This window comes from Lissotriton helveticus, unplaced genomic scaffold (assembly GCF_964261635.1).
Source record: "Lissotriton helveticus unplaced genomic scaffold, aLisHel1.1 SCAFFOLD_1133, whole genome shotgun sequence".
In the NCBI taxonomy this organism is placed as follows: domain Eukaryota; kingdom Metazoa; phylum Chordata; class Amphibia; order Caudata; family Salamandridae; genus Lissotriton; species Lissotriton helveticus.
Window position 1 is genome coordinate 80,007 of NW_027612027.1, and position 21,419 is coordinate 101,425.

The 21,419-nt window shown below is 52.2% G+C and overlaps 5 protein-coding genes across 5 annotated transcripts; 4 read left to right on the forward strand and 1 right to left on the reverse strand.

Annotated features, from left to right (window-relative positions):
- Positions 1 to 7,147: 7,147 nt before the first annotated feature.
- Positions 7,148 to 7,866, forward strand: LOC144807588 (histone H1.01-like). The gene has a single exon (XM_078673227.1). It carries the CDS (start codon positions 7,193 to 7,195, stop codon positions 7,838 to 7,840), a length of 648 nt encoding a protein of 215 aa, XP_078529353.1. The 5' UTR covers positions 7,148 to 7,192; the 3' UTR covers positions 7,841 to 7,866.
- An 803-nt stretch (positions 7,867 to 8,669) lies between these two features.
- On the forward strand, positions 8,670 to 9,601 carry LOC144807583 (histone H3). The gene has a single exon (XM_078673222.1). The coding sequence runs from the start codon at positions 8,750 to 8,752 to the stop codon at positions 9,158 to 9,160; it is 411 nt and encodes a 136-aa protein (XP_078529348.1). The 5' UTR covers positions 8,670 to 8,749; the 3' UTR covers positions 9,161 to 9,601.
- Positions 9,602 to 9,865: 264 nt separating this feature from the next.
- LOC144807598 (histone H2B 1.2-like) lies at positions 9,866 to 10,397 on the reverse strand. Its single transcript, XM_078673239.1, has one exon. The coding sequence runs from the start codon at positions 10,295 to 10,297 to the stop codon at positions 9,917 to 9,919; it is 381 nt and encodes a 126-aa protein (XP_078529365.1). The 5' UTR covers positions 10,298 to 10,397; the 3' UTR covers positions 9,866 to 9,916.
- Positions 10,398 to 10,441: 44 nt separating this feature from the next.
- LOC144807589 (histone H2A type 2-C-like) lies at positions 10,442 to 11,239 on the forward strand. Its single transcript, XM_078673229.1, has one exon. The coding sequence runs from the start codon at positions 10,619 to 10,621 to the stop codon at positions 11,015 to 11,017; it is 399 nt and encodes a 132-aa protein (XP_078529355.1). The 5' UTR covers positions 10,442 to 10,618; the 3' UTR covers positions 11,018 to 11,239.
- A 329-nt stretch (positions 11,240 to 11,568) lies between these two features.
- LOC144807590 (histone H4) lies at positions 11,569 to 12,827 on the forward strand. The gene has a single exon (XM_078673230.1). The coding sequence runs from the start codon at positions 12,118 to 12,120 to the stop codon at positions 12,427 to 12,429; it is 312 nt and encodes a 103-aa protein (XP_078529356.1). The 5' UTR covers positions 11,569 to 12,117; the 3' UTR covers positions 12,430 to 12,827.
- The last annotated feature ends 8,592 nt before the right edge of the window (positions 12,828 to 21,419 follow it).

Genomic DNA, 21,419 nt, shown 5'->3' on the forward strand with positions numbered 1-21,419 from the left:
GTCACACCTTCTACCCAGGGTTATGGAGCTCAGTGCAGGGTAAGAATTTGGGTTATCCCCCTGGCTGGAGGTGTTAAAGCAAAACACTTCACATGCCCAATAAAGTCTGTTTCACCCCTTCACAGTATCAGGAAAGGACTTGTGCCTACTTCCAGCCTCCAGGCACCAATGTTACTGATACCTGTGACATGTGGTGGTGTTAAGCTTCAATGGGATGAAGTCGCACCTTCTACCCAGGGTTATGGAGCTCAGCGCAGGGTAAGATTTCAGGTTATCCCCCCTGGCTTGAGGTGTTAAAGCAAAACACTTCACATGCCCAATAAAGTCTATTTCACCCCTTCACAGTATCAGGAAAGGCCTGCAAGGCCTTGGGCCTACTTCCAGCCTCCAGGCACCAATGTTACTGATACCTGTGATATTTGGTGGTGTTAAGCTTCAAGGGGATGAAGCCACACCTTTTACCCAGGGTTATGGAGCTCAGCGCAGAGTAAGATTTCAGGTTATCGCCCTGGCTTGAGGTGTTAAAGCAAAACACTTCACATGCCCAATAAAGTCTAGTTCACCCCTTCACAGTATCAGGAAAGGCCTGCAAGGCCTTGTGCCTACTTTCAGCCTCCAGGCACCAATGTTACTGATACCTGTGACATGTGCTGGTGTAAGCTTCAAGGGGATGAAGTCACACCTTTTACCCAGGGTTATGGAGCTCAGCGCAGGGTAAGATTTCAGGTTATCGCCCTGGCTTGAGGTGTTAAAGCAAAACACTCCACATGCCAAATAAAGTCTATTTCACCCCTTCACAGTATCAGGAAAGGCCTGCAAGGCCTTGGGCCTACTTCCAGCCTCCAGGCACCAAAGTTACTGATACCTGTGACATTTGGTGGTGTTAAGCTTCAAGGGGAAGAAGTCACGCCTTCTACCCAGGGTTATGGAGCTCAGTGCAGGGTAAGAATTCAGGTTATCCCCCTGGCTGGAGGTGTTAAAGCAAAACACTTCACATGCCCATTAAAGTCTATTTCACCCCTTCACAGTATCAGGAAAGGCCTGCAAGGCCTTGTGCCTACTTCCAGCCTCCAGGCACCAATGTTACTGTTACCTGTGACATGTGGTGGTGTTAAGCTTCAAGGGGATGAAGTCACACCTTTTACCCAGGGTTATGGAGCTCAGCGCAGGGTAAGATTTCAGGTTATCCCCCTGGCTTGAGGTGTTAAAGCCAAACACTCCACATGCCCAATAAAGTCTATTTCACGCCTTCACAGTATCAGGAAAGGCCTTGTGCCTACTTCCAGCCTCCAGGCACCAATGTTACTGATACCTGTGACATTTGGTGGTGTTAAGCTTCAAGGGGAAGAAGTCACACCTTCTACCCAGGGTTATGGAGCTCAGCGCAGGGTAAGAATTCAGGTTATCCCCCTGGCTGGAGGTGTTAAAGCAAAACACTTTGCATGCCCATTAAAGTCTATTTCACCCCTTCACAGTATCAGGAAAGGCAGGCAAGGCCGTGTGCCTACTTCCAGCCTCCAGGCACCAATGTTACTGATACCTGTGACATGTGGTGGTGTTAAGCTTCAAGGGGATGAAGTCACACCTTCTACCCAGGGTTATGGAGCTCAGCGCAGGGTAAGAATTCAGGTTATCCCCCTGGCTTGAGGTGTTAAAGCAAAACACTTCACATGCCCTATAAAGTCTATTTCACCCCTTCACAGTATCAGGAAAGGCCTTGTGCCTTCTTCCAGCCTCTAGGCACCAATTTCACTGAAACTTGTGACATTTGTAGGTGTTCAACTTCAAGGGGAAGAAGTCACGCCTTCTACCCAGGGTTATGGAACTCAGCGCAGGGTAAGATTCCAGGCTTCACCCCTGACTGGAGGTGTTAAAGCAAAACACTTCTCATGCCCAATAAAGTCTATTTCACCCCTCCACAGTATCAGGAAAGGCCTGCAAGGCCTTGGGCCTACTTCCAGCCTCCTGGCACCAATTATACTGATACCTGTGACATTTGGAGGTGTTAAGCTTCAAGGGGATGAAGTTGCACCTTCTACCCAGGGTTATGGAGCTCCGCGCAGGGTAAGAATTTAGGTCATCCCCCTGGCTGGAGGTGTTAAAGGAAAACACTTCACATGCCCAATAAAGTCTAGTTCACCCCTTCACAGTATCAGGAAAGGCCTGCAAGGCCTTGGGCCTACTTCCAGCCTCCTGGCACCAATTATACTGATACCTGTGACATTTGGAGGTGTTAAGCTTCAAGGGGATGAAGTCACACCTTTTACCCAGGGTTATGGAGCTCAGCGCAGAGTAAGATTTCAGGTTATCGCCCTGGCTTGAGGTGTTAAAGCAAAACACTTCACATGCCCAATAAAGTCTAGTTCACCCCTTCACAGTATCAGGAAAGGCCTGCAAGGCCTTGTGCCTACTTTCAGCCTCCAGGCACCAATGTTACTGATACCTGTGACATGTGGTGGTGTAAGCTTCAAGGGGATGAAGTCACACCTTTTACCCAGGGTTATGGAGCTCAGCACAGGGTAAGATTTCAGGTTATCGCCCTGGCTTGAGGTGTTAAAGCAAAACACTCCACATGCCAAATAAAGTCTATTTCACCCCTTCACAGTATCAGGAAAGGCCTGCAAGGCCTTGGGCCTACTTCCAGCCTCCAGGCACCAAAGTTACTGATACCTGTGACATTTGGTGGTGTTAAGCTTCAAGGGGATGAAGTCACACTTTCTACCCAGGGTTATGGAGCTCAGCGCAGGGTAAGAATTCAGGTTATCCCCCTGGCTGGAGGTGTTAAAGCAAAATACTTCACATGCCCATTAAACTCTATTTCACCCCTTCACAGTATCAGGAAAGGCCTGCAAGGCCTTGTGCCTACTTCCAGCCCCCAGGCACCAATGTTACTGATGCCTGTGACATTTGGTGGTGTAAAGCTTCAAGGGGATGAAGTTGCACCTTCTACCCAGGGTTATGGAGCTCTGCGCAGGGTAAGATTTCAGGTTATCCGCCTGGCTGGAGGTGTTAAAGCAAAACACTCCACATGCCCAATAAAGTCCATTTCACCCCTTCACTGTATCAGGAAAGGCCTGCAAGGCCTTGGGCCTACCTCCAGCCTCCAGGCACCAATGTTACTGATACCTGTGACATGTGGTGGTGTTAAGCTTCAAGGGGATGAAGTCACACTTTCTACCCAGGGTTATGGAGCTCAGCGCAGGGTAAGAATTCAGGTTATCCCCCTGGCTGGAGGTGTTAAAGCAAAACACTTCACATGCCCAATAAATTGTATTTCACCCCTTCACAGTATCAGGAAAGGCCTGCAAGGCCTTGGGCCTACTTCCAGCCTCCAGGCACCAATGTTACTGATGCCTGTGACATTTGGTGGTGTTAAGCTTCAAGGGGATGAAGTCACACCTTTTACCCAGGGTTATGGAGCTCAGTGCAGGGTAAGAATTCAGGGTATCCCCCTGGCTGGAGGTGTTAAAGCAAAACACTTCACATGCCCAGTACAGTGTATTTCACCCTGTCCCAGTATCAGGAAAGGCCTGCAAGGCTTTGTGCCTACTTCCAGCCTCCAGGCACCAATGTTACTGATACCTGTGACATTTGGCGGTGTTAAGCTTCAAGGGGAAGAAGTCACACCATCTACCCAGGGTTATGGAGCTCAGTGCAGGGTAAGAATTGAGGTTATCCCCCTGGCTGGAGGTGTTAAAGCAAAACACTTCACATGCCCAATAAAGTCTATTTCACCCCTTCACAGTATCAGGAAAGGCCTGCAAGGCCTTGTGCCTACTTCCAGCCTCCAGGCACCAATGTTACTGATGCCTGTGACATTTGGTGGTGTTAAGCTTCAAGGGGAAGAAGTCACACCTTTTACCCTGGGTTATGGAGCTCAGCGCAGGGTAAGATTTCAGGTTATCCCCCTGGCTTGAGGTGTTAAATCAAAACACTTCACATGCCCAATAAAGTCTATTTCACCCCTTCACAGTATCAGGAAAGGCCTGCAAGGCCTTGGGCCTACTTCCAGCCCCCAGGCACCAATGTACTGATACCTGTGACATTTGGTGGTGTTAAGCTTCAAGGGGATGAAGTCACACCTTCTACCCAGGGTTATGGAGCTCCTCGCAGGGTAAGATTTCAGGCTTCACCCCAGGCTGGAGGCGTGAAAATAGAACAATTACCATACACAGCAATGTGTATTTCACCCATTCACAGTATCAGGAAAGGCCTGCAAGGCCTTGGGCCTACTTCTAGCCTCCAGGCACCAATTTTACTGATACCTGTGACATTTGGTGGTGTTAAGCTTCAAGGGGATGAAGTCACACTTTATACCCAGGGTTATGGAGCTCAGCGCAGGGTAAGATTTTTGGTTATCCCCCTGGCTGGAGGTGTTTAAGCAAAACACCTCACATGCCCAGTACAGTGTATTTCACCCTTTCCCAGTATCAGGAAAGGCCTGCAAGGCCTTGTGCCTACTTCCAGCCTCCAGGCACCAATGTTACTGATACCTGTGACATTTGGTGGTGTTAAGCTTCAAGGGGAAGAAGTCCCACCTTCTACCCAGGGTTATGGAGCTCAGCGCAGGGTAAGATTTCAGGTTATCCCCCTGGCTTGAGGTGTTAAAGCCAAACACTCCACATGCCCAAGAATGTCTATTTCACACCTACACGGTATCAGGAAAGGCCTGCAAGGCCTTGGGCCTGCTTCCAGCCTCCAGGCACCAATGTTACTGATACCTGTGACATTTGGTGGTGTTAAGCTTCAAGGGGAAGGAGTCACATCTTCAACCCAGGGTTATGGAGCTCAGTGCAGGGTAAGAATTCAGGGTATCCCCCTGGCTGGAGGTGTTAAAGCAAAACATTTCACATGCCCAATAAGGTCTATTTCTCCCCTTCGCAGTGTCGGGAAAGGCCTGTAATGCCTTTGGCCTATTTCCAACCTCCAGGCACCATTTTTTGGGATACATGTAACATTTGGAGGTGTTAATCTTCAAAGGGATACAGTTGCTCCTTCTACCCAGGGCTATGGAAGTATGCACAGGGGGAGATCGCAGGTTTTCCCCTTGGAAGGAGGCGGAGAAGTAAAACACTTCCCTCAAATCCAAGGCGGCAAGGCTGAAATCTTACCCTATGCAGAGCTCCGTAGTTCTGGGTAGACGGAGTGCCATTGTCCCCTTGCAGCTGAGCACATCATAATTTCACATTTATCACTAAAACATGTGTTTGGTGGATAGAAATGTGCCCATGTCTCTGCAGGCCAAGGCCTGATCTTTCAAATGGGTGTATGTACCTTTTAGGCTAGGTGAAGTGTTTTCATTTCTTCACCTCCACTCGTGAGGGAAATCTTGAATCTTACCCTGCCTGGAGCTCCAAATCCCTGGGTAGAAAGAGTGACTTAGTGCCCTTGAATCTGAAAACCTCATAATGTCACAAATATCACTAAAGCAGGTCCCTGGTGGCTAGAAATGCCCCAGAGCCCTGAAGGCTCTATTCTGATATGGTGACTGGGTTATTTTGTGCTGTTTTGGGCCGTGTGAAGTATTTTATTCTTACACCGCCACCCCAGGGAAAGACGTGAAATATTTTCCTGTGCGGAGCTCTATATCTCTGGGAAGAAGGGCTGACGTTGTCCCCTTTATTCTGGAAACCTCATAGTATCAGATATATTACTAAAACAGGTTCCTGGAAGCTAGGGATGGGCCAGGGTACCTGAAGGCTAAGATCTGAAACTGTGAATGGTGTTCATGTACGTCTTGGACTATGAGAAGTGTTTTATTTGTGTTTCCCTCTACCTACATATAAGGCGAAAACCTGTAATTAGCAGTAGACCTCAATCAGGCTGCCAGGCGCAGAATCTGATTTGTCGGCGCAGGTCGCACTCTTGACATGCCATTTGATTCAGGAGTGGTCCCCACCCCAGCAATCGGGCTCAATACAACATTGATAGTCACAGGCCTCACTCTGTACTGTGGGATGTATGATGTAACAATTAGATTGCGGTACATTACATTGCTGTTTTAGGCGCTTTCCACGACTTGCACGGGAGGGCGCTCTAGACTTAGGAATAGTATGATTTACTATTCGAACTCCAGCCTAAGTAAGGTAGGGAAGGTGTTGGAATAGTAAATCGCACTATTCCATAGTCTAGTGCGCCCTCCCGTGCAAGTCGTGGAAAAGACTTGCGTTGTAAATGCAGCGATCGAAATGTACTGCGGTGTTTTGACCGCGTTGTTAAGGTCGGTTCCCGTCCAAAGATGTCACCTGAGATGTAAACCTAACTCCAGCTGTGAACATCAGCTCAGCAGAGTGCCTCCATGCAGGTACTGGGGTCACCATTTCAGGTGCCTTCACACCTTCTGCTCTCACGCTGGGTGCCAATGTAGGTCTAACTCGGCCGCCTGCCTCTATTGTGTCACTGTGTGTTTATTATGTTTAGTGTGCCCCCGTCTCCTCCAGCTCGGCGCTTGGCAGTGAATGCCCTCTGGCTGCATGTGAAGCTACCAGCGCGCAGCCGCCTTGTGATGCCCGTGAGTCTTGAGCCCGGCCCGTGCCCCGCTGCTTGTAAAAATCCCCCGGCTGCCCCCGAGTCGTGGGTGCCACAGCCGAGGGTGCAGGCGCGCGGCGAGGGCCCCCCTGACCCCCGGGCCGGGGCCCCCTGTTGTTGTCTTCGCTCCCCCGCTCGGCCGGCGGAGCCCTGTGTTACTTCGGCCCGTTCCAGAACGCGCTCCCCGCGTCCCCCTGAGCCCCATTGTGACGCCACAGGGCCCACTCCCTGCAGGAGGCCCCTCCCGCCCGCGGGCCGCCGCTCCCGGCCTCAGAGCGCGAGGGTGGATCGGGGGAAAGGGGCCCGGGGCCCGGGATTCAAGGCACGGGGGCGTCAGCCATCGGGGGAGGGCAGAGATTCACGGCGGATTACAAGCCTCTGAGGACGGGGTCGGCTGAAACGGGGGAGGGCACGGGAAGGGGTTGAAGTTGGGCTTCTTTTCATGTGTGTATGGGAGCGTGTGTTTAACGGATTGTGTTTAAAAACTTAGATAATCCGATAGTAGGAAACACAAAAGTCAGCTCGGAGCAGAGAGCCGAGTGCGCCTCGCACACAGCCCTCACTCCTCGGAACCAATCAGGGGCTGGCTCCTCCCTATATATGCACGGGGCTCGGGTTGGGAGGTACATTTCTGTTCTGTGACAGCGCCGAGACTCGTATTGCAATGGCAGAAACCGCTCCAGCCGCCGCGGCTCCTCCCGCTGAGGTCGCCCCCAAGAAGAAGCAGAAGAAAGCAGCGGGGGCCTCCAAGGCCAAGAAGCCTTCCGGTCCCAGCGTGTCCGACCTGATTTTGAAGTGTGTGACCGCCTCGGCCGAGAGGAAGGGAGTCTCCCTGGTGGCTCTGAAGAAGGCGCTGACCGCCGCCGGCTACGATGCGGACAAGAACAAGGGCCGCGTTAAGGTCTCCCTGAAGAGCCTGGTCAGTAAAGGCGCCCTAGCCCAGCTGAAGGGCACCGGGGCCTCCGGGTCCTTCAAAGTGAACAAGAAGCAGCTGGAGGGCAAGAAGGCAGCCAAGAAGACAGCTGCCAAGACCAAGAAGCCAGCGGCCAAGAAAGCTGCCCCTGCCGCCAAGAAGCCCAAAAAGGCTCCCGCGGGGGTCAAGAAGAGCCCGAAGAAGGTCAAGAAGCCAGCAGCAGCCAAGAGCCCCAAGAAGCCCAAGGCTGCCCCTGCCAAGAAGGCTGCCAAGAGCCCAGCGAAAGCCAAGGCGGCGAAGCCCAAAGTAGCCAAGAAAAGCCCTGCCAAGGTAGTCAAACCCAAGGCAGCCAAGCCCAAAGCAGCGAAGCCCAAAAAGGCAGCGCCCAAGAAGAAGTAAGGGCTGGCACCGAGACACTGCAAACACAACGGCTCTTTTAAGGGCCACCACCCTATCTAGAAGAGAGCGTGTTCCTCCCCACCTTTGCACCCACCCAATGGCCCCACTTCTCAAAAATAAACCGCACCATACATCCATAGCGCACTTTTCCACACGCGAGTGCCGCGTGTGATCTTGGCCATATAAACGGCTCTTTCGGTGCTGCGTGGATTGAAATCGTTATTACATAGAAAATAAGGGGGTCCGGGAGTTATAAGGCCTCCGTTTATAATACATGTGCAATAACGTGTGTGTCTCTGTGCTTTCACTGTACCCGGGCAGACTCTAAATAGTGTCTGCATAAAGCAGATGATTGTGAACTTTAATTGGAGCGCAGGTAACTGCGTGCTCCAGGGTGAGGGTAAAAAGCGGGTCTGGGAGTTATAAGACCTCAGTTTATTATAAACGTGTTTGTGTTGGTGCTTTCACTGTATCCGGGCAGACTCGATATAGCGCCTGCATAAAGCAGACGATTGTGAACTTTCAATCGAGCGCAGGTAACGGGGGCGTGTTCCAGAGTGACCAAGGGCAGTGTGCTTATGACATCTCGGGCTCCTCTCCCGGTTGACCGGGGTCGAGTCGTCCTCGTGACTACAAGTGGATGGACGGACGGAGACAAAGGCTGACCGAGGCGCGGGCTCCGGCGCCATCATCCAAGGGGGGGGGTCTCTTTTATCCACAGCTCATTGGACAGCTAGGCTGCAGCCTCCAGTTTAGTATCCAATCGTTGCACACCGCGGGCTATTTTCGAACGTGGGGCGGTCTCCTCAGCCAACCAGAGCAGCCCTCCGTCTGTGAGGGCATAAATAGGGCTCTTTCCCTGGTAGACGCCATTCTTCTCTGCCTTCGCTGAGAGAGACCGCTCCCGCCATGGCCCGCACCAAGCAGACAGCCCGCAAGTCCACCGGCGGCAAAGCGCCCCGCAAGCAGCTGGCCACCAAGGCAGCCCGCAAGAGCGCGCCTGCCACCGGAGGAGTCAAGAAGCCTCACCGCTACCGGCCAGGCACCGTGGCTCTCCGCGAGATCCGCCGCTACCAGAAGTCCACCGAGCTCCTCATCCGCAAGCTGCCCTTCCAGCGCTTGGTGAGGGAGATCGCCCAGGACTTCAAGACCGACCTGCGCTTCCAGAGCTCCGCCGTCATGGCCCTGCAGGAGGCCAGCGAGGCCTACCTGGTCGGGCTCTTCGAGGACACCAACCTGTGCGCCATCCACGCCAAGAGGGTGACCATCATGCCCAAGGACATCCAGCTGGCCCGTCGCATCCGAGGCGAGAGGGCCTAAGGAGACGGACCGACCCGAACAACCACCACCACAACGGCTCTTTTAAGGGCCACCACCCTGTCACCTACGAGCTTCTCTTATCTGTCATGGCATGTGTTTTACAGGTTAGGGAGGGTGTGCTGTGAGTACCACGGTCACTGGGCAACTTATACCGGCTCTGGGTTAACCAGAGCACTCTGTGTTCACAGTGCATAAACGCCTGTTCAATGTGTCCATCTAATAATAAAAAGCCTTTTTATAGGGGGTTGTGCAGGGATCCGCTGGTCACAAGCCACCGCTTAAGGGGCATCTGTGTCCCCGGTACATCGGGTTCGTGTGTCTGATTTCGGGAACGTTTGCCCCGGGGTGAACTAACGCCGTTCCCCAGGGTCTTAAAAGTACAAACACAACGTTAAACCCGCTCACAGAGACACTGTTCGCCCCCAACATGGAAAACCATAAGCCCGGGGGGGGGGGGCAGATGTGTGAATTCCCCAGTGGGTTTATTGAACCTCATCGTTACAGTGCTCATGTGACACTTGGTCCCATTCATATAGACATGTTAATTTAAAGAGGCGGAACGGGTTGCCTGCTGTCGGCCCTCGGTCTGCAGCAAGCCCCGTGAGAGCGGGCCTTTCTGCACTTAACATTACCCTTATAAAACACATATTCCAAAACACATTTCTCCGGTCATAATAGAAGCACGTTAGCTCTTAGGGGAGGAAGTGGTTGGCCCTTAAAAGAGCCGTTGTGTTCGTTGGGGTGCGCCTGGAAGCCTTACTTGGCGCTGGTGTACTTGGTGACGGCCTTGGTGCCCTCCGACACGGCGTGCTTGGCCAGCTCTCCGGGGAGCAGAAGGCGGACTGCGGTCTGGATCTCCCGGGAGGTGATGGTGCGCCGCGAGTTGTAGTGAGCCAGTTTGGAAGCCTCTGCAGCGATGCGCTCGAAGATGTCGTTCACGAAGGAGTTCATGATGCCCATGGCCTTGGAGGAAATGCCGGTATCCGGGTGCACCTGCTTCATCACTTTGTAAATGTAGATGGCATAGCTTTCCTTCCTGCTCCTCTTGCGCTTCTTCCCGTCCTTCTTGGGCGGCTTGGAGAGCGCTTTCTTGGAGCCCTTCTTGGGTGCCGGCGCGGACTTGGCTGGTTCAGGCATGGTCGACGCTCTTTCGCTGCTTGCTGTGGAGCCGAGAGAAATGATGCCTGGGCGTCCGGCACTTGTATTTATAGGCTGGGCGTGCAAAGCAGCTTCTTCCCGTTTCTCCTTTCTCATTGGCAGGGCCCCCACTTCCTATTGTAATGCGGTTCTGGGACACTGATTGGTTAAACAGAAGCCCGCCTCCCTCCATTGAAAAGTACTATCGGCGCCTAGCTGTCAACCAATCAGACGCTCCCGAAGTCTTTATATTACCGGAGTCCAGCAGAAGGAGCAGTACCATTCTCTCTGTTGTGTGACTGAGACCCTAGATCGATCGCCATGTCTGGACGCGGAAAGCAAGGAGGAAAGGCCCGCGCCAAGGCCAAGACACGCTCTTCCAGAGCCGGGCTCCAGTTCCCCGTGGGCCGTGTGCACAGGCTGCTCAGGAAGGGAAGCTACGCCGAGAGGGTGGGCGCCGGTGCCCCCGTCTATCTGGCTGCAGTGCTGGAGTACCTGACCGCTGAGATTCTGGAGCTGGCTGGCAACGCCGCCCGGGACAACAAGAAGACCCGCATCATCCCCAGACACCTCCAGCTGGCCATCCGCAACGACGAGGAGCTGAACAAGCTGCTGGGCCGAGTCACCATCGCCCAGGGAGGAGTCCTGCCCAACATCCAGGCCGTGCTGCTGCCCAAGAAAACCGAGAGCCACAAGGCACAGGGCAAAGCAAGCAAGTAAAGGCCCGCAGACCACCGTGGAAACGCACCCTAAACACAAAGGCTCTTTTCAGGGCCATCCACAGACTCCATCAAAGAGCGTATCCGTGCCGAGGTGTTACTCTGGCGGCTTCATAGATGCGGCAGCGCCCGCCACCGTAGCTTTGTAGTGGAGGGCATGCCCAAGCTCTGGCCGTACACTTTAATGTTGTCCCGTCCCAAAGCCTAGCATGAGGCAGACCATATCGATGTTTTTGTTATACATATATAATTTTTAATTTTCAGGGACACGTTTTGCAGACGTGCCCCAGCCGAGCGGGCACCGAACGCGAGGGTTAGGCGGGCCGCGGTGACAAGTGGGGGCCTGGAAGGGAGGAGTGTGTGTGTTTGACTGATCAGTGCACCGGCGGCAGCTGCTGAGCCAAGCCGAGCGGGCACCGAACGCGAGGGTTAGGCAGGCCGCGGTGACAAGTGGGGGGGGGGGGCTGGAAGGTAGGAGTGTGCGTGTTTGACTGATCAGTGCACCGGCGGCAGCTGCTGAGCCCCCCATCGGGAGCCCCTGACAGAGGCGGGCTGGGAGCGCGCTCTTTTTCAAACAATATATACATATATATTTTTTTCTTTTCATTTTTGGGGGACACATTTTGCAGGCTTGCCCCAGCCGGGCGCGGGATGTGGGCAGTGCTACGAGGTTGCAGGCGGCCAAACGCAGCGGGGTGGTGCCGGTGAGGCCGCTAACGTGTGTGGCTCCATTAAAACATACAGAGCCTTCTGCTTATATTGGACAGGGGGCTCCGAACGCAGGGGATGGGTGGCCCGCGGTCACAAGGGGAGGCCGGGAAGGGAGGTGCTTGCGTGTGTTTGACTGTGATCTGTGCACCGGCAGCGGCAGCTGCTGAGCCAGCCCATGACAAAGGCGGGCTGGGAGCCCGCTCTTTTTCAGAAGGCAACGGCCGCTCCAGCCCCCGCTTCCTGCAGAAGGCGGGCCGGGTCCGAGCTCTCCCGCCTCACAGGGCGTCACGTGGGCGCTTGGAGCTCCCGCGCAGGTCCGCTGAGCCTCCATAGAAAGCAGCCGGTGCTGGTTTTCCTCTTCATTTCTGCTCCCAGCACCGAGAAGAGAACATGTCTGGACGCGGCAAAGGAGGGAAGGGGCTCGGCAAAGGCGGCGCCAAGAGACACCGCAAGGTGCTCCGGGACAACATCCAGGGCATCACCAAGCCGGCCATTCGCCGCCTGGCGCGCCGTGGCGGAGTCAAGCGCATCTCCGGCCTCATCTACGAGGAGACCCGCGGGGTGCTCAAGGTTTTCCTGGAGAACGTGATCCGGGACGCCGTCACCTACACCGAGCACGCCAAGAGGAAGACCGTCACCGCCATGGATGTGGTCTATGCCCTGAAGCGCCAGGGCCGCACTCTCTACGGATTCGGCGGTTAAACCACGGAAAAAAAGGAAAAAAAAAACAACCCAAAGGCTCTTTTAAGAGCCGACCACCATGTCGTGTGAGAGCTGTGTCTATGAACTATTATCGCCGCAGCGCAGGGCTGCTATCTAGGCCCACACTCGCTCGGGAGGGGAGGAGGGGGGAACCCGGGGAGTTGCTCCGCAGCCACTCTGCTCTGGAAGGCACGGCCGGGAAGGCGGGTTTACCCCGTCCCACGGGCCCGCCACCATGGAGCTCTAAACTAGGGACCAAAGGTGGGTTCAGCCCGGCCCAGGGGCCCGCCACCGTGGAGCCCTTGCCTGGGGACCTACGGTGGGTTTAGCCCGGCCCGGCTGCCCGCCATCATGGAGCCCTTGTCTGGGGACCTACGGTGGGTTTAGCCCCGACCAGGGGCCCGCCATCATGGAGCCCTTGCCTGGGGGCCTACGGTGGGTTTAGCCCGGACCAGGGGCCCGCCATCATGGAGCCCTTGCCTGGGGACCTACGGTGGGTTTAGCCCGGAGCAGGTGCCCGCCATCATGGAGCCCTTGCATGGGGACCTAAGGCGGGTTTAGCCCGGCACAGGGCCCCACGAGTCACGCAGTTCTAAGGGGGGTGTTTAGACCGGCCCAGGTGCCCGCCATCATGGAGCCCTTGCATGGGGACCTAAGGCGGGTTTAGCCCGGCACAGGGCCCCACGAGTCACGCAGTTCTAAGGGGGGTGTTTAGACCGGCCCAGGTGCCCGCCATCATGGAGCCCTTGCATGGGGACCTAAGGCGGGTTTAGCCCGGCACAGGGCCCCACGAGTCACGCAGTTCACCGACTATTAAGCCCCCCACGTAGTGGGGGCTTACAGCGCCTGGCTGGGAAACAAAGTTGGAGATAGCGCGGCCGTTCCGCCGCCCGGCCATCTGGTCGCCGCAGCTCACTGGGCCATCTGGTCGCCCCTCTGTGGGTCGACCAGATGGCCCAGTGAGCTGCGGCGACCAGATGGCCGGGCGGCGGATTGGCCGCGCTAACTCCGACTTTGTTCTCCACCCAGGAGCTGTAAGCCCCCACTACGTGGGGGGCTTAATAGTCGATAAAATAGGGTTCCCATGCAGGCCCAAGGAAGCGGGTGTGGGATCCTAATTTTTGTGGTGAACCGCCATGTCCCTTTAGGGGTCCCTGTGGGCCTTTAAGCCCCCGTTTCAGTATTTTTATTTTTTTTGTGTGGGCATTTTGGTTCAAGGGGACGATGGCACTAATTCTACCCGGGGCTGGGGAGCTCAGATTCGGGTACAATTTCAGGTTCCCCCCCGTAGGTGGAGGTCGGAAAAAAAAAAACTTAAAAAAAAAAAACATACACGCATTTCTTTTTTTTTTTTAACAAACTCCTTAGGTTCAAGGGGACAAAGTCACTTTTTCTTCCCGGGGCTATGGAGCTCCGAATCGGGTAAAATGTCCGGTTTCCCCCCTTAGCTGGAGGTCGGCAAAAAAAAATAAACACACACACACACTTCTTTTTTTTTTTTTTTTTTACTAACTCCTTAGGTTCAAGGGGACAAAGTCACTTTTTCTTCCCGGGGCTATGGAGCTCCGATTCGGGTAAAATCTCAGTTTTCCCCCCTTAGCTGGAGGTCGGCAAAAAAAAAAAAAAAAATAAACACACACATTTCTTTTATTTTTTTTTTACTAACTCCTTATGTTCAAGGGGACACAGTCCCTTTTTCTTCCCGGGGCTATGGAGCTCCGATTCGGGTAAAATTTCCGGTTTCCCCCCTTAGCTGGAGGTCGGCAAAAAAATAAAAAATAAACACACACACATTTCTTTTTTTTTTTTTACTAACTCCTTAGGTTCAAGGGGACAAAGTCACTTTTTCTACCCGGGGCTGTGGAGCTCCAATCCGGGTACAATTCCTGGTTTAACCCCTAAGCTGAAGGAGGGCCAAAAAAAGAAAAATAATAATTGTATATATATATATATATATATCACAAATTAATTACAATAAGTCCCTCGCAGTATGGGATCTGAAAAAGTGTCTCTGTTCCATTTTTAGTCTCCAGGCACCCGTTTAAAACTGTTAACATTTATCACATTTTATTAAGGTTCAAGGGGACTAAGTCACTTTTTCTACAGAGGGCTATGGAGCTCCGATTAGGGTTATATTTCAGGATTTACCCCTTGGCTGGAGGTGGAGAAATACAAAACGTCATTCAAAAACCCCTTTACATTATCAGACATCAGTCTCCCAAGCCCATTTCTAGCCTCCAGGCACAGAGTGGCTATTTCTACTCAGAGCTATGGTGCTCCGCGCAATGTGAGATTCCCCCCTGTTACAGTATCAGCTCAAGGCTGTGGGCCCGTTTGCAGCCTCCATACACCTCTTTTAGTGATAATTGTAACATTTGGCGGAGTTAATCTTCAAAGGGGATACAGTTGCTCCTACTAGCCTGGGCTATGGAGCTCCGCGCAGGGTAAGATGTCAGGTTCCACTCCTGGCTGGAGGTGGGAAAACAGAATAATTCTTTATTCCAACACTGTATCTAACCCCTTTACAGTATCAGACCTAGGCCTGCAAGACCGTAGGCACATTTCCAGCCTCCAGGCACCTGTTTTAGTGATACTTGTGACATTAGGAAGCCTGCAGCTTCAAGGGGACAGAGTCACTCCTTCTACCCAGGGTAATGGAGCTCCGAACAGGGTAAGATTTCTGGTTATTCCCCTGGCTGGAGGTGTTAAAGCAAAACACTCCACATGCCCAATAAAGTCTATTTCACCCCTTCACTGTCTCAGGAAAGGCCTGCAAGGCCTTGGGCCTACTTCCAGTCTCACGGCACCAATTTTACTGATACCTGTGACATTTGGAGGTGTTAAGCTTCAAGGGGAAGAAGTCACACTTTCTACCCAGGGTTATGGAGCTCAGTGCAGGGTAAGAATTCAGGTTACCCCCCCTGGCTGGAGGTGTTAAAGCAAAACCCTTCTCATGCCCAATAAAGTCTATTTCAACCCTTCACAGTATCAGGAAAGGCCTGCAAGGCCTTGGGCCTACTTCCAGCCTCCAGGCACCAGTGTTTGTGATACTTGTGACATTTGGAGGTGTTCAGCTTCAAGGGGATGAAGTCACACCTTCTACCAAGGGTTATGGAGCTCAGCGCAGGGTAAGATTTCAGCTTTTCGCCCCTAGCTGGATGTGTTGAAGCAAAACACTTCTCATGCCCAATAAAGTCTATTTCAACCCTTCACAGTATCAGGAAAGGCCTGCAAGGCCTTGGGCCTACATCCATTCTCCAGGCACCAATGTTACTGATACCTGTGACATTTGGTGGTGTTAAGCTTCAAGGGTAAGAAGTCACACTTTCTACCCAGGGTTATGGAGCTCAGCGCAGGGTAAGACTTTAGGTTATCCCCCTGGCTGGAGGTGTCAAAGCAAAACACTTCTCATGCCCAATAAATTGTATTTCACCCCTTCACAGGATCAGGAAAGAGCTGCAAGGCCTCGTGCCTACTTCCAGGCACCAATGTTACTGACACCTGTGACATTTGGTGGTGTTAAGCTTCATGGGGAAGAAGTCACACCTTCTACCCAGGGTTATGGAGCTCAGCGCAGGGTAAGATTTCAGGTTATTCCCCCTGGCTCGAGGTGTTAAAGCAAAACACTTCACATGCCCAATAAATTGTATTTCACCCCTTCACAGTATCAGGAAAGGCCTGCAAGGCCTTGGGCCTACTTGCAGCCCCCCAGGCACCAATGTTACTGACACCTGTGACATTTGGTGGTGTTAAGCTTCAAGGGGAAGATGTCACACCTTCTACCCAGGGTTATGGAGCTCAGCGCTGGGTAAGAATTCAGGTTATCCCCCTGGCTGGAGGTGTTACAGCAAAACACTCCACATGCCCAATAAAGTTTATTTCACCCCTTCACAGTATCAGGAAAAGCCTGCAAGGCCTTGGGCCTACTTCCAGCCTCCAGGCACCAATGTTACTGATGCCTGTGACATTTGGTGGTGTTAAGCTTCAAGGGGATGAAGTCACACCTTTTACCCAGGGTTATGGAGCTCAGCTCAGGGTAAGATTTCAGGTTATCGCCCTGGCTTGAGGTGTTAAAGCAAAACACTTCACATGCCCAATAAAGTCTAGTTCACCCCTTTCACAGTATCAGGAAAGGCCTGCAAGGCCTTGTGCCTACTTCCAGCCCCCAGGCACCAATGTTACTGACACCTGTGACATTCGGTGGTGTTAAGCTTCAAGGGGAAGAAGTCACACCTTCTACCCAGGGTTATGGAGCTTAGCGCAGGGTAAGATTTCAGGTTATCGCCCTGGCTTAAGGTGTTAAAGCAAAACACTTCACATGCCCAATAAAGTCTATTTTACCCCTTTCACAGTATCAGGAAAGGCCTGCAAGGCCTTGTGCCTACTTCCAGCCTCCAGGCACCAATGTTACTGATACCTGTGACATGTGGTGGTGTTAAGCTTCAAGGGGATGAAGTCACACCTTTTACCCAGGGTTATGGAGCTCAGCGCAGGATTTCAGGTTATCGCCCTGGCTTGAGGTGTTAAAGCAAAACACTTCACATGCCCAATAAAGTCTATTTCACCCCTTTCACAGTATCAGGAAAGGCCTGCAAGGCCTTGTGCCTACTTCCAGCCTTCAGGCACCAATGTTACTGATACCTGTGACATTTGGAGGTGTTAAGCTTCAAGGGGATGAAGTCACACCTTCTACCCAGGGTTATGGAGCTCAGCGCAGGGTAAGATTTCAGGTTATCGCCCTGGCTTGAGGTGTTAAAGCAAAACACTTCACATGCCCAATAAAGTCTATTTCACCCCTTTCACAGTATCAGGAAAGGACTGAAAGGCCTTGGGCCTACTTCCAGCCTCCAGGTACCAATGTTACTGACACCTGTGACATGTGGTGGTGTTAAGCTTCAAGGGGATGAAGTCACACCTTTTACCCAGGGTTATGGAGCTCAGCGCAGGGTAAGATTTCAGGTTATCCCCCTGGCTTGAGGTGTTAAAGCAAAACATTTCACATGCCCAATAAAGTCTATTTCACCCCTTCACAGTATCAGGAAAGGCCTGCAAGGCCTTGGGCCTTCTTCCAGCCACCAGGCACCAATGTACTGATACCTGTGACATTTGGTGGTGTTAAGCTTCAAGGGGATGAAGTCACACCTTCTACCCAGGGTTATGGAGCTCCTCGCAGGGTAAGATTTCAGGCTTCACCCCAGGCTGGAGGCGTGAAATTAGAACAATTACCATACACAGCAATGTGTATTTCACCCATTCACAGTATCAGGAAAGGCCTGCAAGGCCTTGGGCCTACTTCCAGCCTCCAGGCACCAATGTTACTGATACCTGTGACATGTGGTGGTGTTAAGCTTCAAGGGGAAGAAGTCACACCTTCTACCCAGGGTTATGGAGCTCAGCACAGGGTAAGAATTCAGGTTATCCCCCTGGCTGGAGGTGTTAAAGCAAAACACTCCACATGCCCAATAAAGTCTATTTCACCTCTTCACAGTATCAGGAAAGGCCTGCAAGGCATTGGGCCTACTTCCAGCCTCCAGGCACCGATGTTACTGATACCTGTGACATGTGGTGGTGTTAAGCTTCAAGGGGAAGATGTCACATCTTCTACCCAGGGTTATGGAGCTCAGCGCAGGGTAAGATTTCAGGTTATCCCCCCTGGCTGGAGGTGTTAAAGCAAAACACTTCACATGCCCATTAAAGTCTATTTCACCCCTTCACAGTATCAGGAAAGGCCTGCAAGGCCTTGTGCCTGCTTCCAGCCTCCAGGCACCAATGTTACTGATACCTGTGACATGTGGTGGTGTTACGCTTCAAGGGGACGAAGTTGTACCTTTTACCCAGGGTTATGGAGCTCAGCGCAGGGTAAGATTTCAGGTTATCACCCTGGCTGGAGGTGTTAAAGCAAAACACTTCACATGACCAATAAAGTCTATTTCACCCCTTCACAGTATCAGGAAAGGCCTGCAAGGCCTTGTGCCTACTTCCAGCCTCCAGGCACCAATGTTACTGATACCGGTGACATTTGGAGGTGTTAGGCTTCAAGGGTATGAAGTCACACCTTCTACCCAGGGTTATGGAGCTCAGTGCAGGGTAAGAATTCAGGTTATCCCCCTGGCTGGAGGTGTTAAAGCAAAACACTTCACATGCCCATTAAAGTCTTTTTCACCCCTTCACAGTATCAGGAAAGGCTCTGTGCCTACTTCCAGCCTCCAGGCACCAATGTTACTGATACCTGTGACATTTGGTGGTGTTAAGCTTCAAGGGGAAGAAGTCACATCTTCTACCCAGGGTTATGAAGCTCAGCGCAGGGTAAGAATTCAGGTTATCGCCCTGGCTTGAGGTGTTAAAGCAAAACACTTCACATGCCCAATAAAGTCTATTTCACCCCTTCACAGGATCAGGAAAGGCCTTGTGCCTACTTCCAGCCTCCAGGCACCAATGTTACTGATACCTGTGACATTTGGTGGTGTTAAGCTTCAAGGGGAAGAAGTCACACCTTTTACCCAGGGTTATGGAGCTCAGCGCAGGGTAAGATTTCAGGTTCTCACCCTGGCTTGAGGTGTTAAAGCAAAACACTTCACATGCCCAATAAAGTCTATTCCACCCCTTCACAGTATCAGGAAAGGCCTTGTGCCTACTTCCAGCCTCTTGGCACCAATTTCACTGACACTTGTGACATTTGTAGGTGTTCAACTTCAAGGGGATGAAGTTGCACCTTCTACCCAGGGTTATGGAACTCAGCGCAGGGTAAGATTCCAGGCTTCACCCCTGACTGGAGGTGTTAAAGCAAAACACTTCTCATGCCCAATAAAGTCTATTTCACCCCTCCACAGTATCAGGAAAGGCCTGCAAGGCCTTGGGCCTACTTCCAGCCTCCTGGCACCAATTATACTGATACCTGTGACATTTGGAGGTGTTAAGCTTCAAGGGGATGAAGTCGCACCTTCTACCCAGGGTTATGGAGCTCCGCGCAGGGTAAGAATTTAGGTCATCCCCCTGGCTGGAGGTGTTAAAGGAAAACACTTCACATGCCAAATAAAGTCTATTTCACCCCTCCACAGTATCAGGGAAGGCCTGCAAGGCCTTGTGCCTACTTCCAGCCTCCAGGCACCAATGTTACTGATACCTGTGACATATGGTGGTGTTAAGCTTCAAGGGGATGAAGTCACACCTCTTACCCAGGGTTATGGAGCTCAGCGCAGGGTAAGATTTCAGGTTATCGCCCTGGCTTGAGGTGTTAAAGCAAAACACTCCACATGCCAAATAAAGTCTATTTCACCCCTTCACAGTATCAGGAAAGGCCTGCAAGGCCTTGGGCCTACTTCCAGCCTCCAGGCACCAAAGTTACTGATACCTGTGACATTTGGTGGTGTTAAGCTTCAAGGGGAAGAAGTCACGCCTTCTACCCAGGGTTATGGAGCTCAGTGCAGGGTAAGAATTCAGGTTATCCCCCTGGCTGGAGGTGTTAAAGCAAAACACTTCACATGCCCATTAAAGTCTATTTCACCCCTTCACAGTATCAGGAAAGGCCTGCAAGGCCTTGTGCCTACTTCCAGCCTCCAGGCACCAATGTTACTGTTACCTGTGACATGTGGTGGTGTTAAGCTTCAAGGGGATGAAGTCACACCTTTTACCCAGGGTTATGGAGCTCAGCGCAGGGTAAGATTTCAGGTTATCCCCCTGGCTTGAGGTGTTAAAGCCAAACACTCCACATGCCCAATAAAGTCTATTTCACGCCATCACAGTATCAGGAAAGGCCTGCAAGGCCTTGTACCTACTTCCAGCCTCCAGGCACCAATGTTACTGATACCTGTGACATTTGGTGGTGTTAAGCTTCAAGGGGAGGAAGTCACACCTTCTACCAAGGGTTATGGAGCTCAGCGCAGGGTAAGAATTCAGGTTATCCCCCTGGATGGAGGTGTTAAAGCAAAACACTTTGCATGCCCATTAAAGTCTATTTCACCCCTTCACAGTATCAGGAAAGGCCTGCAAGGCCGTGTGCCTACTTCCAGCCTCCAGGCACCAATGTTACTGATACCTGTGACATGTGGTGGTGTTAAGCTTCAAGGGGATGAAGTCACACCTTCTACCCAGGGTTATGGAGCTCAGCGCAGGGTAAGAATTCAGGTTATCCCCCTGGCTTGAGGTGTTAAAGCAAAACACTTCACATGCCCTATAAAGTCTATTTCACCCCTTCACAGTATCAGGAAAGGCCTTGTGCCTTCTTCCAGCCTCTAGGCACCAATTTCACTGACACTTGTGACATTTGTAGGTGTTCAACTTCAAGGGGATGAAGTTGCACCTTCTACCCAGGGTTCTGGAACTCAGCGCAGGGTAAGATTTCAGGTTATCGCCCTGGCTTGAGGTGTTAAAGCAAAACACTCCACATGCCAAATAAAGTCTATTTCACCCCTTCACAGTATCAGGAAAGGCCTGCAAGGCCTTGGGCCTACTTCCAGCCTCCAGGCACCAAAGTTACTGATACCTGTGACATTTGGTGGTGTTAAGCTTCAAGGGGAAGAAGTCACGCCTTCTACCCAGGGTTATGGAGCTCAGTGCAGGGTAAGAATTCAGGTTATCCCCCTGGCTGGAGGTGTTAAAGCAAAACACTTCACATGCCCATTAAAGTCTATTTCACCCCTTCACAGTATCAGGAAAGGCCTGCAAGGCCTTGTGCCTACTTCCAGCCTCCAGGCACCAATGTTACTGTTACCTGTGACATGTGGTGGTGTTAAGCTTCAAGGGGATGAAGTCACACCTTTTACCCAGGGTTATGGAGCTCAGCGCAGGGTAAGATTTCAGGTTATCCCCCTGGCTTGAGGTGTTAAAGCCAAACACTCCACAAGCCCACTAAAGTCTATTTCACACCTTCACAGTATCAGGAAAGGCCTGCAAGGCCTTGTACCTACTTCCAGCCTCCAGGCACCAATGTTACTGATACCTGTGACATTTGGTGGTGTTAAGCTTCAAGGGGAGGAAGTCACACCTTCTAC

Coding starts and splice junctions, on each gene's coding strand:
- LOC144807588 (XM_078673227.1), top strand. CDS start 7,193: ATGGCAGAAACCGCTCCAGCCGCCGCGGCTCCTCCCGCTGAGGTCGCC.
- LOC144807583 (XM_078673222.1), top strand. CDS start 8,750: ATGGCCCGCACCAAGCAGACAGCCCGCAAGTCCACCGGCGGCAAAGCG.
- LOC144807598 (XM_078673239.1), bottom strand. CDS start 10,297: ATGCCTGAACCAGCCAAGTCCGCGCCGGCACCCAAGAAGGGCTCCAAG.
- LOC144807589 (XM_078673229.1), top strand. CDS start 10,619: ATGTCTGGACGCGGAAAGCAAGGAGGAAAGGCCCGCGCCAAGGCCAAG.
- LOC144807590 (XM_078673230.1), top strand. CDS start 12,118: ATGTCTGGACGCGGCAAAGGAGGGAAGGGGCTCGGCAAAGGCGGCGCC.